General features: G+C 42.1%; 1 protein-coding gene across 5 annotated transcripts in view; it reads left to right on the top strand.

Moving 5' to 3' along the window:
- LOC137631814 (uncharacterized) overlaps positions 1–17,437 on the top strand; it is a 167,287-nt gene that overhangs the window by 90,117 nt on the left and 59,733 nt on the right. For all 5 annotated transcript variants that reach the window (XM_068363807.1, XM_068363810.1, XM_068363809.1 and 2 more), the window contains exon 4: positions 11,213–11,350. In XM_068363807.1, the coding sequence (XP_068219908.1) occupies positions 11,213–11,350 (138 nt within the window). The remainder of the gene's footprint in view (positions 1–11,212; positions 11,351–17,437) is intronic.

The following is a 17,437-nucleotide window of genomic DNA, read 5'->3' as shown; positions in this document are numbered from 1 at the left end:
AGGGCACGCTTACGAAACGGGAGAAGAGAGGGCCTTACGAACGGCTCTCCCCTTTTCTTTCTCGTTTTCGTTTTCTTGCCATTTGACCCCTACGAAGTGTTAACTCTATTCGGGGTATAGATTGCTATGAGGCGTGTCAAGAATACGTCCACTGATATTTACGATATCCCTAAGGTCTTTTTTAGGGATACTCGCTCCAGGAGTTAGAATTCTGGGTACCTTAAGGTAAATTCTCTGGGAATATCGCCGTAGTTGTAATATACCCTAGGAAGCTGCCTTTAAGGAACTTCCATCAGGACGACATGGCCATCTTACCCAAAAATAGATTTTTCGCTTCGCTCAAAATCCGTTTTTTGCTCCTCGTTAAGTTTATCATTCCAGTAAAATTTGCCATAAATATGCTAGTATCCATAATCACTCTCACTGCCTTTCTTCATAAGTAAACTATTACCGATATCAACTAAAATATAATTTGATCTCAAGAAATCACTAACAATCAAGAAACAACTAGGGATTTCTTTCTTACCCATTAATATGAAATTATGTTCAACACCTGTATCACCTATTTTCATCTTCAATCAAGCTTCTTCGCAAACAAAAAAACTTCTCTGACCTATTCCATGAGTTCTCACACTTGTTCATTGTCTTTTCACTTCCCAATATTATAATTCCTAATTGTTCCCATACTAACAAACCTTCAGTTATTTATGTGGATTATCTTTCAGTGGCAGCTGGAGGTAGCCATTAGATTTTACTTGCGAAGTGGCAACCCTGCATAACCGCTTGAGCGGGTAGGCTTAAGGGGCTGGGTGGTACCCAGCCGTCTCTATATATACTCTCACAGTAGTGAGAGAGACACTTTCTTTTGGCTCAGTTGAGATTGGATCCAGTGCATCAAAGCTTCTATGCGAAGGGGTCCGCAAAGAAGCTGGTATACCTCGGTATGATCATAGGCACCGTCCAAGAGAAAGTCTTCCCATCAGACGAAAGAGTACACAGGCTGAAGGAATTGGCCGTTCCCTCCCTCAGAAAAGAAGTCCTTCCAGCCTCTCGTTGGTTGAGTCTGTTAGGCCATCTATCCTCTTTCATCTGTCTTGTTCCAAACAGGCACCTCAGGATGAGATATCTGCAGTGGCAGCAGAAGTTCGTGTGGAACCAACACTCCGACTCACCGGACACCTAAGTTCCCATAACTCAGGATCAGGTGACGGATTTGAGTTGGTGGATGGTAGACGAAAACCTTCAAAGAGGCCAGAATCTTCTCGTTCCCTCTCCGGAATTGATGCTTTTCACTGATGCATCAAAAGAAGAGTGGTGGGGGGCTCACCTGCTGCACCATACAATCTCCGACCTTTGGTCAGAATCAGAAAGGTACCAGCACATAAATCTTCTAGAGATGAGAGCAGCCTACCTAGCTCTTCATCAGTTCCAACAGTTGCTGGCAGGTCACTCTGTGGTGTTTATTAGCGACAACACCACAGTACTGTATTAGCTTACATAAACAAACAGGGCGGTACCTTTTTGAAGCCTCTATGCCATCTTGTAGTAAAGATCCTCAGATGGTCAGAAGAACATTCGGTGTCTCGATCAGCTTGATTCATTTCTGGTAAGAGGAATGTGTTCGCGGACAATATGAGCACAACGACGCTTCCACTATACTGTTCTCTAGTTGCGGACTTTGAGACTCTATGGCAAGATTCATTCCAATAATGGTGGAACAACATTGAGGTGTATGCTTTTTCCCAATTTTGTCTGATGAGAAGACTGCTCAACAAAACCAGAGCGTCCAAAGATCTAATGATGACCCTTGTAGCTCCGCTATGGCATCATGCAGTGGTTTCCAGACCTCCTGCTACTTCTAGTAGATCTATTGAGAAAACTCCCTCCATGACTAGATCTATTCAAACAAGCACACGCTAACATCTTCCACAAGACCGTTCAGTCGCTTTGACTTCACGTGTAGAGACTATCCAACTCTCCTCTCTCAAAAGGGCTTTTCATGACAAGTTGCGGAGTGATTGTCCGAATACTTGCGCAGGTCCTCAGCCTCGGCCTACCAGGCAAAATGGAGAGCATTCTGTGGTTGGTGTCGTGGAAGGAATATCTCTCCACTCGATGCCCCTACTGTATTCTAGTAATAGCGGAGTTCCTTGTATACGTTCGAGAGGAAAAACTCCTTTCAGTCTCAGCGGTGAAAGATTATTACTCAGCCTTAAGCCTTGCTTTTAAGCTGAAAGGAGTAAATATTTCCTCTTCGTTGGACCTTTCTTTACTTGTATGGAGTAATGAGATCACTTGCCCCCAGTCAGAGATTAGACCTCCTCCTTGGAACGTGGTTCGTGTCTTGAGATCCTTGAAAGGACCTCCTTACGAACCATTACGTCATGCAACTGACTGAAATCTCACTTTGAAGACGGCGTTCCTGCTCTCTTTAGCCTTCGCAAAGAGAGTCAGCGAACTTCATGTCCTCTTCTCGTATGACATCGCCCATTCAAGGGGATGGGGGGAAGTGACACTCAGCTTCATCCCTGAGTTTATTGCCAAGACTCAAAATCTTTGGGGGTGCTGGACCATAGATTTGGGCGCTTTCAAATTGCGAGTTTTTGTTATGTAACCAGTGACCCAGATCAGTTGTTACTATGACCAGTGAGGAGTTTGAGATACTATCTTAAATACACTGCAGCAACACGGCTCAGACTAACACCTCTGTTTGTTAGTTTAGTTAGAGTAAAGAGGATGATCACCAAAAACACAGTTTCCTCTTTGATTTACCAAATAATTGAAAGAGCCTTGTCTCCTGATCCTCCTGAGGCTCGTCAACGTAGAGCCAATGATGTCAGGGGAATCAGTACTTCCCTGACATTCAAGTGCAACTTTTCCGTGTTGTAAGTTCTCCAAGCGGGTGTTTGGAAGAGACAGACCACCTTCACAGCCCATTGCTTAAAAGACGTGACAAAGAGGAGACTCGATACGTTCACTGTCGATCCTGTGGTGGCTACTCAACAAGTGGTTCAAGATACCTTAGGTTCCTTGATGGACAAGTAGCAATTGGTTGAGGGCATTGGTTACCCAGGTTAAGACTGAGATAAATGAGAAGAATGTCTGGCTTTCCTTTCTTCATCTTCCCCTCCCTTGGGGAACAGCTCCATGGGTCCCTCTGCAAGCTGGCTTCAACCTCTGCAAGTAATTATCACTTCCCTTGTGTAGCCTAGTGTAAGTTATAAAATTGTTGTACTGCACATCCCTATTCTTTCTGTAAGGAATCAATGGGATACGTCTTGTTTTCCTATTTAAAATCGAAGGCGTTCATAAAAAATAATAACCTCTTATTACACTGCATTGCACAGGCCGAGAGTATACTCACTTTGTATATTTCAGTGAGGTGTCAAAGTTTTTCCTTAGACCACAGTCATATATTGTACTAGGTAAGACCGGGTCAATATCTATGCTGGATCTAGGACTTCCACCCACCTAAGAGTGAGTCATCCACATAAATAACGGAAGGTTTGTTAGTTTGGGAACAAATAACAAATTTGGTGATAATTTGTATTTTTCCGTAACTAATAGAAACCTGGAATTATTAATATAAATTGGCCTGCCATCAGCTGTCCCTTAGAAGTCCTGACAGCAATAAAAAGTGATGCTCACTGCTGTGAGAGTATATACTGTATAGAGGTGGCTGGGTACCCCCCAGCCACCCACAGCCTACCCGCTCAAGTGGTTAGGCAGGGTTGCCACCTCGCAATTAAAGTCTAATGGCTACCTCCAGCTGCCGCGAAAGATAATCCACATAAATAACGGAAGGTTTGTATTAGTTAGGGAAAAATACAAATTATCCCAGAATTTGTCATTTTCCTTAATAACTAGTGCATTCACGGAGAAACTTGTGTGCCCTATTTATCAATCAGACTGCAATATTAATTTTCATATATTTTTATATGTCATAATTTTTCATTGCACATCATGCAGGCAGGCATTTACCATCCTGTCAGTTCTGTCCTTTACTTTGGTCATACAGTATTATTTTTGCCTTCATATTCGCTGGCTTCCATACCTCCCTGCCTTAGATTCAAATCACTCATTATTATTATTATTATTATTGTTGTTGTTGTTGTTGTTGTTGTTGTTTATTTAAGAAAGTTACAGCTCTAGTTGGAAAAGCAGGGTGCTGGCTCCAACAGGGAAAAATTCTCACTCAACAAGTCGCAATATTCCTCACTACATTGGATTCTTACGACATTCTCCCATTCATTCTCCTTGTGTGCCCTATATTCCATCGGTCAATTTCATCCAAAATACTAATGCACAGTTACATCATACAACATACTCACCTCTTAATACGTTATCATCTTAGGGAATTAGCCTTCAAGAAATTTACTCGCTCCTTATATACCATTTCTTCATTATTTCATCCATCACCCTTTTTTCCAATACATTTCTGCTAGTAGATATTTCAATATTCAACCCATTCTATAACAATTGACATAAATCACTTGAAACATTCAAATACCATTTTCCAATACTCAACAGCGCAAATTCATTTGTCGATAGATCGTGCTGCACCTCTTGCTTTTGATTCAATTTACTCAGAAAACCTTTCACGTAAGTACAATATTCACACTAAGTCCTGAGTGATATAAGATATAATTTTATCACTTCAGTAAACAATGTTCATGTTAATTAAGAATAGAATCTGTTTATGATTCCATTAATTTAATGAACTGGTGGTCATATGTAGCACAGTAACAATTCTAATAATTATCTTTGTATGTTGTTTACTAGTTATCCAGCCACTATGTTTGTTTCGTTTGTTGTCTTTCTGACAAGAAAAAAATGCTGGCTAAATTTTTAAGCCAAGAACAAAAGCTTAGCGATGTAAGGGCACCAAGAGCCCTCGGGACTCGAGTAGTATCCTTCCTGAAAACTAACAAGGTAGTACCCTGTCTCAGGAAATACCACCTCTGATCTTCTACAGGTGTTGGGAAGACCTAATCCTGCTCTGATCATTGATAATGGGGCAGATGGGAGGGCACCAGCCACCCATTGAGATACTACCACTAGAGAGTTATGGTGTATTGGATTCTTCTTTCTGGTTATGGTTCACTTTCCCTTTGCCTAAACTGAAAAGTCTGGCTTATTCTTTATAGATTCTTCTCTGTCCTCATACACCTGACAATACTGATTATCAAACAATTCTTCTTCACCCAAGGGGATAACTACTGTACTGTATTTGTTCAGTGGCTACTTTCCTTTTGGTAAGGGTAGAAGAAACTCTTTAGCTATGGTAAGCAGCTCTTTTAGGAGAAGGACACTCCAAAATTAAACCATTGCTCTCTAGTCTTGGGTAGTGTCATAGCCTCTGTACTATGGTTTTCCACTGTCTTGGGTTAGAGTTCTCTTGCTTGATGGTACACTCGGGCACACTATTCCATCTAATTTCTCTACCCCTTGTTTTGTTAGTTTTTGTAGTTTATATAGGAAATATTTATCTTAATGTTGTTACTGTTCTTAGAATATTTTATTTTTCCTTGATTCCTTTCCTCACTGGGCTATTTTCCCTGTTGGGGCCCCTGGGCATATAGCATCCTGCTTTTCCAACTAGGGTTGTTGCTTAGCAAGTAATACATACATACATATACCAAGGCACTTCCCCCAATTTTGGGGGTAGCTGACATCAACAAATGAAATAAAAAAAAAAAAAAAAGATGACCTCTCCTCTCTACGTTCCTCCCAGCCTGACAAGGGACTCAACCGAGTTTGGCTGGTACTGCTAGGGGTGCCACAGCCCACCCTCCCCCGTTATCCACCACAGATGAAGCTTCATAAAGCTGAATCCCCTACTGCTCCTACCTCCGCGGTCTTCCAAGGCACCGGAGGAAGCAGCAGAGCCTACCGGAACTGCGTCACAATCGCTCGCCATTCATTCCTGTTTCTAGCACGCTCTCTTGCCTTTCTCACATCTATCCTCCTATCACCCATAGCTTCCTTCACTCCATCCATCCACCCAAACCTTGGCCTTCCTCTTTTACTTCTCCCATCAACTCTTGCATTCATCACCTTCTTTAGTACACAGCCATTTTCCATTCTCTCAACATGGCCAAACCACCTCAACACATTCATGTCCACTCTAGCTGCTAACTCATTTCTTCCACCTGTTCTCACCCTTACTACTTCGTTCCTAACCCTGTCTACTCGAGATACACCAGCCATACTCCTTAGACACTTCATCTCAAACACATTCAATTTCTGTCTCTCCGTCACTCTCATTCCCCACAACTCCGATCCATACATCACAGTTGGTACAATCACTTTCTCATATAGAACTCTCTTTACATTCATGCCCAACCCTTTATTTTTTACTACTCCCTTCACTGCCCCCAACACTTTGTATCTTTCATTCACTCTCTGATGTACATCTGCTTCCACTCCACCATTTGCTGCAACAACAGACCCCAAGTACTTAAACTGATCCACCTCCTCAAGTAACTCATGACATTCAACCTCGCACCACCCTCCCTTCTCGTACATCTTATAACCTTACTCTTACCCACATTAACTCTCAACTTCCTTCTCTCACACACCCATCCAAATTATGTCACTAATCGGCCAAGCTTCTCTTCTGCGTCTGCAACCAGTACAGTATCATCCGCAAACAACAACTGATTTACCTCCCATTCATGGTCATTCTCGTCTACTAGTTTCAATCCTCGTCCAAGCACTCGAGCATTCACCTCTCTCACCACTCAATCAACATACAAGTTAAACAACCACGGCGACATCACACATCCCTGTCTCAGCCCCACTCTCACCGGAAACCAATCGCTCACTTCATTTCCTATCCTAACACATGCTTTACTACCTTTGTAGAAACTTTTCACTGCTTGCAACAACCTTCCACCAACTCCATATAACCTCATCACATTCCACATTGCTTCACTATCAACTCTATCATACGCTTTCTCCAGATCCATAAGTGCAACATACACCTCCTTACCTTTTGCTAAATATTTCTCGAATATCTGCCTGACTGTAAAAATCTGATTCATACAACCCCTACCTCTTCTAAAACTACCCTGTACTTCTAAGATTGCATTCTCTGTTTTATCCTTAATCCTATTAATCAGTACTCTACCATAAACTTTTCACACCACACTCAACAAACTAATACCCCTTGAATTACAACACTCATGCACATCTCCCTTACCCTTATATAGTGGTACAATACATGCACAAACCCAATCTACTGGTACCATTGACAACACAAAACACATATTAAACAATCTCACCAACCATTCAAGTACAGTCACACCCCCTCCCTTCCACATCTCAGCTCTCACACCATCCATACCATATGCTTTTCCTACTCTCGTTTCATCTAGTGCTCTCCTCACTTCCTCTCTTGTAATCTCTCTCTCATTCTCATCTCCCATCACCAGCACCTCAACACCTGCAACAGCAATTATATCTGCCTCCCTATTATCCTCAACATTCAGTAAACTTTCAAATGTCCCCACCTTTTCCTTGCCTCCTCTCCTTTTAACAACCTTCCATTTCCATCTTTCATTGTCTTCAATTCTTGAACCAGCCTTCCTTACTCTCTTCACTTCTTTCCAAAACTTCTTCTTATTCTCTTCATATGAATGACCCAATCCCTGACTGCACCTCAGGTCAGCTGCCATCTTTGCCTCACTTACCTTGCACTTTACTTCCACATTTTTCTCTCTATATCTTTCATACTTCTCTACACTATTACTCTGCAGCCATTCTTCAAAAGCCCTCTTTTTCTCTTCCACTTTTACCTTCATTCCTTCATTCCACCATTCACTGCCCTTCCTCATGCTGCCTCCAACAAACTTCTTGCCACACACATCACTTGCAATCCAAACAAAATTTTCTTTTACTAACTTCCACTCCTCCTCTAAATTACCCGTTTCTTTTACTTTCACTAAGTCATATGCCATTTTCAACCTTTCTTGATGTTTACTTTATCCATGGTTTTATTAGCTCTTCAACCCCCACTAGCTCCCTTTTACATCCACCTACTCTGGATGTTGTATATAAAGAAAAGTGAATTGAGCTGTCTGTAGTTGATGTTGTAAAAGTTATACTTTTCTGGTCAAAGCTTTTCTAGCGATGATTGCGAACTTGGCGTTTCTTCTTCCTTTGGTGAGAGAAGCAGCTATCAGTCATGGCTGGAAAAGGCCACAATTCATCTTTGAGTAATGTCTTACAACTGAAGGACATTGACCTTTCCTTCTCATGGAAGTTGTTTATGCTCGTGAAGAGCTTTGAGCAGTTTTGACTGGAGAGTGGTTGGGGGCTCCCTGGCCCGCACTCACCACCTGTTGTTAACTACCTTGTTAATGATTTCAAGTGGTGTAACAGGTCTGCTGAATACATTTCCTTCTTTAAAGGCCTCAGATTTGTCTGCTTTTAAAAATAGTTATTTTGCAATGATTGTTAATGCTAATGGCCTAACAGTTGATTTCATAAGAGATGGATGAGATTTCAAGTAGTAAAACTGGCTGAACTTTACACAAAATGTCTGCAAGAATGCTCGATAGCTACAGCTTGGAAAAACTTCATCATTATACTAATTATATACCTATTTATCATAATGAACATACATTCAGGCACCATATCCTTTGAGATATAGGTTCTCTCATGACTGCCTACCAGTCACCTGATAGTGTCTTAGCCTAACAACTGCGACATCATCCTCGGGTTATTAGGAAGTTTGCAGGGGGTCACTTGTTCTTCTCGAGGACCAAAATGTAGGGACATTTCCCGGGTTACTAAACCAGCCATATTGGTTTCAGGGACTTCCTCCATCCTAAGGATGACTCTTAAAGGTTGAAGGTTTTTATCTCTTGTAAGAACAAATCACTTACTGCATTTCAAAAGTAATTCGTGTTTTTTTAACCATGCAAATGTGAGATCTTTGAGTTACATTGCCTGCCTCAGCCACCCCTTTAGTCCAAGGGTAAGGCCAAAGCAAAGGTTATGCTAACAGGTGGATGGGCTGGGCTTACCCGCCAACCGCCATCTAATACTACTACCTTGTTGAGAGTTCGGATGGCTGTTGTAGCATCGCTGAAATTTACTTCTATTAAAGGTCTCAGGTTTTATGGTTAGTAAAAATACAAATTACTTTTTGAATTTTTAGTTTTGTGATACTATTACATCCTTTGAAGCCTATTTCCCCAGGATCAGTCAGGAGTTAATAGGAGGTGGTTTTACAGATATTGCCGAAAGCATCTTATGAGACTTTGAAGTGTATCAGTTTCCTGCTTTTTGACATTCAAAACCTTATTTCTTTCAGCCCTTGCATTGGCTAAAATGGGTTAAAAAACTGTAACTGGTTTCAGCAATGGTACAGCATTCATCTAAAAGAGCCTGTTCTGTCTCCTCCTCGACCTGAATGCAAAGAACGATTTCCTGATAAGGGCATTTGGAGATGCCAGTTATGGGAGATTTGGTGGAGTTGTTCCAGAGGAAGTTCTGCTTTTGTGGGACTAGAATTCAAACTTGGCCCAGTTGAAGAATACCATGTCCTCATGTTTGAAATCATAGAGGCTTACCTAGGCTTAGAAAGTCAAGGTCAAGGTTAGCAAGGTTAAAGGTTTTAAGGCCACTCATGAATAGCAGAGCAAGGGATAATGACATTGCCCTATCAAACAAGACAATGCCCTAGAGATTGACCATATATAAATACAGATAGACTTATAGGCTCTTCTAAACCCCCATCCTTAGCTCTCAAGGATGGGGAGGTTGCAGCAACCTAAGGAACTAACGAGTTTGAGTGCGACTTGAACCCCAGTCTGGCTATCACCAGTCAGGGACGTTACCACATAGGCCACCAGTATTTGAGAAATGGCCAAATCCCTCTATTCTATCTTAAGATTTATCTTTAGAGAGTACTCGCTGCCGTACAATGATAGAACCCTCCAATATTTGCAGTGCATTATTTAAAGAATCGTGGAATGGCTTCTGATAGTGTCTGTCAAGGATGTGTTAAGTTTCTTTTATGAAAATGATTTCTGGTTTTAAGGAGACCATAATTTACCTTTATCTAGTTTTATATTTTCTTAGTCTTGTGTAAGGTTTTGGTTTCATATTCTCGAGTTGGGTAAAGTTCCTTAATTGTGTTACATTGAGAGCTTTTCATCTGAAAGTATTCTAACTATTTTTACCTCCGCCAACGAAGTTGGAAGGAGGTTATGTTTTACCTAATGTTTGTGTGTGTGTATATTTGTTAGTGAACACCTTCCTGGCCACAATTTTAATCTTGGAGTAATGAAACTTTCAGGGATTAACTGTTATGTAAAAAGGTGGAAAAGATTAAATTTTGGAAGGTCAAGGTCATGGTCAAGCAAAATGTCCATTTCCCGTAATCAACCATAAGTTTGGATATCGTTGTCACAGAGATTTCAAACTTGGTTCACATTTGAGTGTATGAAAATCCACGCCAATTAATGCATGTCAGGTTGAGGTCGAGCAAAATGTCAAGAAATAAGCTGCTGTGGCGGCAGTCTGCACTCTACTGAGTGCCCCTCTAGTTTTAGAGATTGTTGCCATTTTCTTTTCTTTCTATTTGTGGGGAAACCAGCATTTCAAAACAGCTTGTGGTTTGAATGAAGTGTTTGAGCTGATACAGGCATGGAATTTTCAGTCATGATAGTGTGAGGTGACTGATTTATCAAGAAGCTTTAGTGGGTATTCTATGGTTGCCACTATCCCCTTCCAGTTAAATATGTTAATCAGCAATCAAACTTTGGTAAGATTATTTGAAATAAACATAATTTTAACAACAAAATTAATTATTTCAGTACCAACCTAAGTTCATTGGGTACCTTAAGAGAGAAATTTCTTGTATCTTCAGAATAGTTTTTGAAATCTCTCTCTGAGAAGAAAGAACAGCAAATGAACTTAAGTTTGTATTTAAATAGTTAATTTTATTTTTAATATGTTTTTGATGTGAAGGACTATTATATCCTTACACTGAGCATTGAGTCCTGAGTCTAACTATTATTTTTGCTCTCGAGCAATTTAGCTGTTGTTGATCTTTGGATACAGGATTTAATGTTTATTATTCAATAAATACTTTATCTAAATAATTACAATACATGTAAACAAATTCTTTCTTATATTAGCTACTGTATGCGTAATTGAATCCTGAATTGCTTCTGTTACATGAAACTGATCTCCTCAGCTTGACATGCAAAATGAAGATGATTCTGAAGACAGACCGAGGAAACGGGGAAGGGGGCGACCAAGGAAAAAAGACAAAGAAGATGACGAGTTTATTCCCCCTGATGCTCCTACCAAAAGTTGTCCATCGTGCAAAAAGGTATTTTGATTTTATGAGATGCGTTATTCCATTAGATTTTCCAAGGATAGTTAATATTAACAAAGAAAATTTGGTCATTAACAGCTAATAATTAAAAATAATGGTGGATTGTTTCATTGCTGTGGTATTTAATATACTTGAGTCTTTTTTTTCTTTAGGGTCATAAGGTGATGATGATCAAAACAGTGCAATAACAGCAAAATATGTCTACCTTCAAATTATACTAAAACAGTAATTGCACTAATAGACTATAGCTGCTCTAGTTATTTTACCCTATTAAGGCTTAGAAATCATGCTTCCTCTCCTGAAGTCATGCCACCATCTCATTTAATTAGACCCTTCCTATATACTATATATTCATTTGTTCCAACACAAAATACAGACCTGAAGTTTTTTCTTACCAGGAAATTGATCAGCACGAGCTGGTCTTCAAGCTATGAAAATTTGAGTAAGGTGGCAGCCCACCTCCTGGTAGAAATGCGGTGTTAGCAGGGGTAGTGGGAGAACACTCACAGCCACAGCATTACCACACAAACTCACTAGCTCAGCCACTTTTTGATTAGCCTCTATAGAGAGCAGAAATACACAGTTACCTCTCCGTTTTAAGGTCGTGGATGTTCAAACATTTTTTCTTTTTTGTTGTGTCAAGGATGACTGCATTGTTTTCTAAGAAAACAGTATACAGCTCTGTCCAGGCGCGACTGGCCGGGCTTGTGACATGTTCCAATTTTTCTTAGTGACGGATCATCATTAGCATTGCCCATCGGGTTGAGGACTTTCCTACAAGAAGAGTCTCCCTGTAGTGAGTGTTGGGATTGAATATCCTTCCGGTGGGAATGGTTCTGCTCTTTCGGTCTCCTCTGGAGGATGAGTAAATAAGAGGGCTGTGCCTTTTCTCCTGCCGGATTTTCAGGCCTGGAAGACCGCGATGGTTCCTCCCATGAGAAGTCCTCTATTGATTCTTTTCATGAGCTATAGCTTTCCGTGGGACTTTCGGGTTCCCCCCCTTAGGATTGGCTTCTGGAGGAGTTGAAGCGTGGTGGACAGTAGGAGCCTCTTTATTCCTCCTACTGGGATCGGCTTAGGGCCATCCCCTTCTCATGCTGAGAAAATGGATAAATTTCTCTCTGGCCCTGTGCCCCAAACCTCCTCTTCATCTGCAGTTCCTTCTGAGGTTCCGTAGGCTGTCCCTCACAAGGGTAACAAACTTGCTCGCCTACCTTCTGGGGTAAGTATGTGCACCGAGCTCACTCATTGAAGGGAGTGGGCTTCCCTTAGCAAAAGTGGTTGTCCTTAATAGACAGTACTCCTCTTCAAGTCTTCTCGCTAACATGATCGCGATTAGTCGCCAGCACGCTTTAGCACTTCAGAGTAGTGGGAAGTGTGCAGCCCAGTGGGCTCCTCGTTACTCCACCATATCAGTGAGACACTCTTGCCTGCTGATTGCAGAACAAGCACCCAGGGTACCTGCCCCTTCATGGTATTCTCTCATTGAGGTGAGGATGTCGCATTACCATCCCATACACCCCTATCAAACTTAACTTTGCGCTCGTCAAACAGAATGTCCCCTCTCTTTATATTAGCGATTACATGCGTGAGCCTTAAGCACGCTCCCATATAGCTACCCATAGGGATCCTGACTTTACATAGATTCGGGATATTGTTAAAGCAGCTTTATCTGCCAAAGCTTCTCGGGTAGGAACTTTGGCCTCATCAATTCAGCCCGAGGAACCATTTTATATTTAATTGACAACAGGGGTGTCTCCAGGGAACCCTACGGCTCTCTCTGATCCTAGGTGAGAGAACACATCAACTTCCTTCCGTGCTCCCCTTGACTCATTGGTAACCGCACCTAGGCTTAGTGCTCTGGTACCATCACCCCTGCTGATGCTAGTTCCCTCGCGCACACAGTCTGCTCATTTTCCTAGGTACCAGAATGCCTGGAAATAAGAGCTGCCAGGGCAAGGCCTTCAGATCCTGACTCCATCTGGGAAAGGTGCGATCTACTCCCAGTCTAACGTCAACCAAGGGGTTAGAAGCTGAGGCAGGTCACTCTGCTCGCAGAATGTACCTTTTACCCTAAGACTAGTAGAGGATTGAGATCTCCGAAAGAGAGTCTACAGTTGAGGTAGAATGTAGGTCTCCCAGTTCTCATAGTCCTCAGGGTTTTCCCAGCCCGGGAGATTCCCGAGCCTCCAGGGGATCTTTTGAAGGAGGTACAGAACATTCCTACATCCTTCTCATTTAAGTACCGGGGTTGGAAGGATTCTAAATTCCTTGCGAAGTATTGGACGTCAATAGTAGTTGACCCCTGCTCTTCAGCAAAGGATTCAGAAGGCGTTGCTGCTGCTTCAGCTCATAGTCCCAGGGAAACTCCTTCCAGGCCTCTTTCCCCTTCTGAGGCTCACTTTGGTGGCCGTGACCCAACCCTGGTTCAGCCAAGTGTAAGCTGGGGAATGGATGTACAGTAATATATTACAGTGATTCTGATTGTTCCGAAGGAGCACTGACAGCACCCGCCAGCCCTGAACTCCTTCCACCAAGGTGGGTGAGTTAATTTCAACCTTACTTCAGGTTCTGTCCTGCTCTTACATGGTCAGCGTCCTTGGTAAATTATCCTATTCCTCCCCCGAAGGGCAAACACTACCCTAGGCTTGCTCTGTTGTACCCCTAGGCCCTAGGACCCAGGTTAGAGATTTCATGGTCTAAGCTGGTCGCTGGTTCACTGCAAAAGGTTAGTTAAAAGATCCCTGTGAAGGTGTCCTTTAGTGATGGCAACTTGCCGAAATTACTTCCTCCTACCATTGTAAGGCAAAAGAAAAATTATGACATCCTGGATGATGTCCCTTCTCCCTTGCCTTTAGCTTTGGCAGAGTCAGCCTTATGTTCAAGGAAATCACCATGTAAGTGCTGTAGGGAGTGAACTTCCTCCCAATAGGAGAGATATTTTTATCGTAGCAGGAAACTTCTATGTGGCGAGAACCTTCCTTTAATTTTTCATGTTATTTCCCTAAAAATTTAACTACAGTAGGCGACATACATAATATCCAGAATAGTGTCGACTATGCACAGCAAGATCTTGAGGCGGCACATGTTAAAGATTCGGGCAGGCACTTTTGAGGATGCACAATCAATAAGGAGAAGCTGGGAAAATAGACAACTTATGCATCGTAAAGTGGATTTATTGTCTAAGTTAATTGACATAAAATTAGCATAAATCTTCTTTAAAATGAATGTCTTCAATTACATAATTACTTGATCTCGGATTCTCTCATTTACTTTCAAATTACATGGATGATCTAGTTTTTCACAAGTTGTAGGTAACAATGGATTAACTTTACAGTTTATCAGGATACACTTGGAGAGAAAGGACACAGAGAGGAAAGGCTACATTGAATAAAATACTAGAATATTAAAAGATAGCTTTTGGGTATCTTGTCAAGTGTCAACGCCTGCCATGTCTGAAGGACTTCTATCATGAGTGTGGACTTACTGACTTCTGCCCACTGACTACTCACTACACCTGTCTTCCCAGCTGTTCTAATCGAAGTGCTTATTGCAGGGGAGGGGGAGGGGGTATGAGGGCCTGCCTGGCATCTAGGTAGCAGTGGCGGGTGATGCAACTGCATCCGGCCGTTTCTTGCCTCCTTCCATCCCTTCTCCCTGATGATACCCATTGACATACAAATCAGACTCAGAACATTTGCGCTGAGTTAGAAAGTTGATAACGCGAGTAAGAAACTGGTTTAAACTGTCTTTCCCAGCCCGGATCGTGGAGACTAGGTCACAGGTCGGCAACTGTCTGCTCTGTTTCTTAAGACTTCATATGAACTCGTTTAACGGCCCAGTTTGATTTTACTAAACCCTCTTCTCAATTTGTGGCAAGATTCTTGCCTTGAGCCAGGTCCCGGCACATCAACCATGATTATGGAAAATGAACAGGCTCATTGAGAAAGGTGTTCCCATTGGAAGGACTCTAGAGTTGAGACAGCATTCTCCATGTGTCATGAAGCAACCGTGTTGGAAGAGGAAAGTCTGCAATTCTCGACAGTTTCTCATGAACTAGGTTTGCCTTATAACTATGGGGGCCTGAAGCTTAGGTTTCCTTTACGAGTAAGATAATAACGGAAACTACCACTTTCCATGATTCAGTCACGATCATCGTTCAGCCGGATGGAGCTGTACGCGCCGCCATCTCCACATGTGATGATGTCACCATAAGCGCCAACTTTTGTGCATGTGAAAAAATTTCTTCATGCGTAGAACAAGTTTACAACTCATCCCAGGTTATCATGCCCCTACACAGTGACAGATCATATGCTAATAGTTAAATGCATAAGAACTTTTCTCTGAAACCCAACAAGGTTGAGACATCCTCCCTAAAAAGTTCAGGAGGTGGCCTAAACAGTCACGCCATGGACGTGAATGATAAACATAGATAGAATGATCTTCTGCTCAGGGGATCTCCCTTCTCAAACCTCAAGAGGTAAAGAAGGGCAAGAAACTAGACTAAATCTGGGAAAGAAAGCCCATACTTCAGCCTCACATGTTGAGCCAGGGAAAAGTTTCCCAGGCCTCTCTATGCCTCCTTATCTTGCCTCAGTGTATTTACGGCTAGAGAAAGGAAGGACATTCGAGACGTAATAGGTAATTCTCAAAACTTTGACAACATTACTCTTGTTAACTCTACGGGGGGCCTCACTGGAGTGTTGGCGCCAACCCAACAGAGGCAAGCCTTCTTGGAACCTCTATGTCAGTTTCAGAGATACTTCAAGTTATGAGAATTAGGAGCCTTATCCATCTCCTAGAGAATATGACAGAGTCTCCCCTAGAGAAACCTGTCAGTGAGAAAAAACTGGGAGACAGGTTTCAGATGCAAGCATGGAATCCTGAACTCAAATACGGACCAGAACTCTAGAGACAAACTAGAGAGATTCTAAACTTATTTAACATGCAGGTTTTAGCCTCTGAGAATTCTCTTTGAGCCAACAGGTCCCCAGAGTTACCACCTCTGGCTCTGTCTGATCAGATATATTTATTTGTACTCTCTGGGGCCTTTCAGAGACCACTACCGATTCCAGAAAACTTGACTAGCCTGCGATCCAAACTTGCTCATGGTGTGACCATTGTTCTAGAGCAATATCCTGCTACACAACTACGGAAGGTAAGGATCATAACGCCTTACGTCGATTGGAAGAAATGTCACGAGCAGGGTCAAAAGCACTTGAATTTCTTTTACATCAGACCATTCCTCTATGGGGGAGCTGTGTCTTAAAAAGATGCGATACAATCTCGGCCAGATGCTCGGAACAATTGCCCCTTGGAGATGCGTTAAGTCTGAGAAACTGGTGGAATTCCCCCATCTGTTCTTCCTGACAGAAGTAGAGTTGGCGATAGAAAAGATCGCAAGACTGAAACAACAACTGAAATACTTGGTTCTCACCATCAACAGAGAGACTCGTATAAAGTACAGAAATAAGGTAGATAAAATACTCAGACCAAGGGAGAGAGTTCCCTCCCCCTTGAAGGTGCAGACTGCAGGTTCAATGGCTCATACTATTAATAGGTGCTTACCCGGACTTACCACAGGTAGGGAGTGGCCCATAAACTGTGGGAGTAAGTAGTAAATTTGTCGATTACCAATCTCTGAACAATTGAGATAGCCTGTTCAGGATATGTCTCCCTATTTCCCTCATTCCCTAACATGGTTAGTTTAGATAAGCCTCCACTAATTACGTGTTTAGGTGGATAATCTAATGCTTTTAGCCCTGGGTGTTACACCTCTTTCTCAGGAGCATCCTAATACTGGCTGTAGGCAGGGGAGGAACCTAGTTCCAGTTTCCAGTTCCCTCAACATTACAGTTGGAGGTAGGATTTCTTTTGGATATTTCCCCTCTCTTTTATTTCTAGTTGACATGACAAATATTGAATAGTTTTTCCAGTACTGTACGTTTGTTACCCCAAAGCTCTTGTGAGGTATCAAATCTCAAGCCCATGCCAAGTCTACTTCAGGGAAGATCTCTAAGATACTGCTTTTTGAGATGAGGACTTCTGTTTCAAACCTATACCCCTGTCTAGACTCAAGAT

The sequence above is a fragment of the Palaemon carinicauda genome, chromosome 40, assembly GCF_036898095.1.
Source record: "Palaemon carinicauda isolate YSFRI2023 chromosome 40, ASM3689809v2, whole genome shotgun sequence".
Lineage (NCBI taxonomy): Eukaryota > Metazoa > Arthropoda > Malacostraca > Decapoda > Palaemonidae > Palaemon > Palaemon carinicauda.
This window is presented reverse-complemented; position numbering and strand designations above follow the sequence as displayed.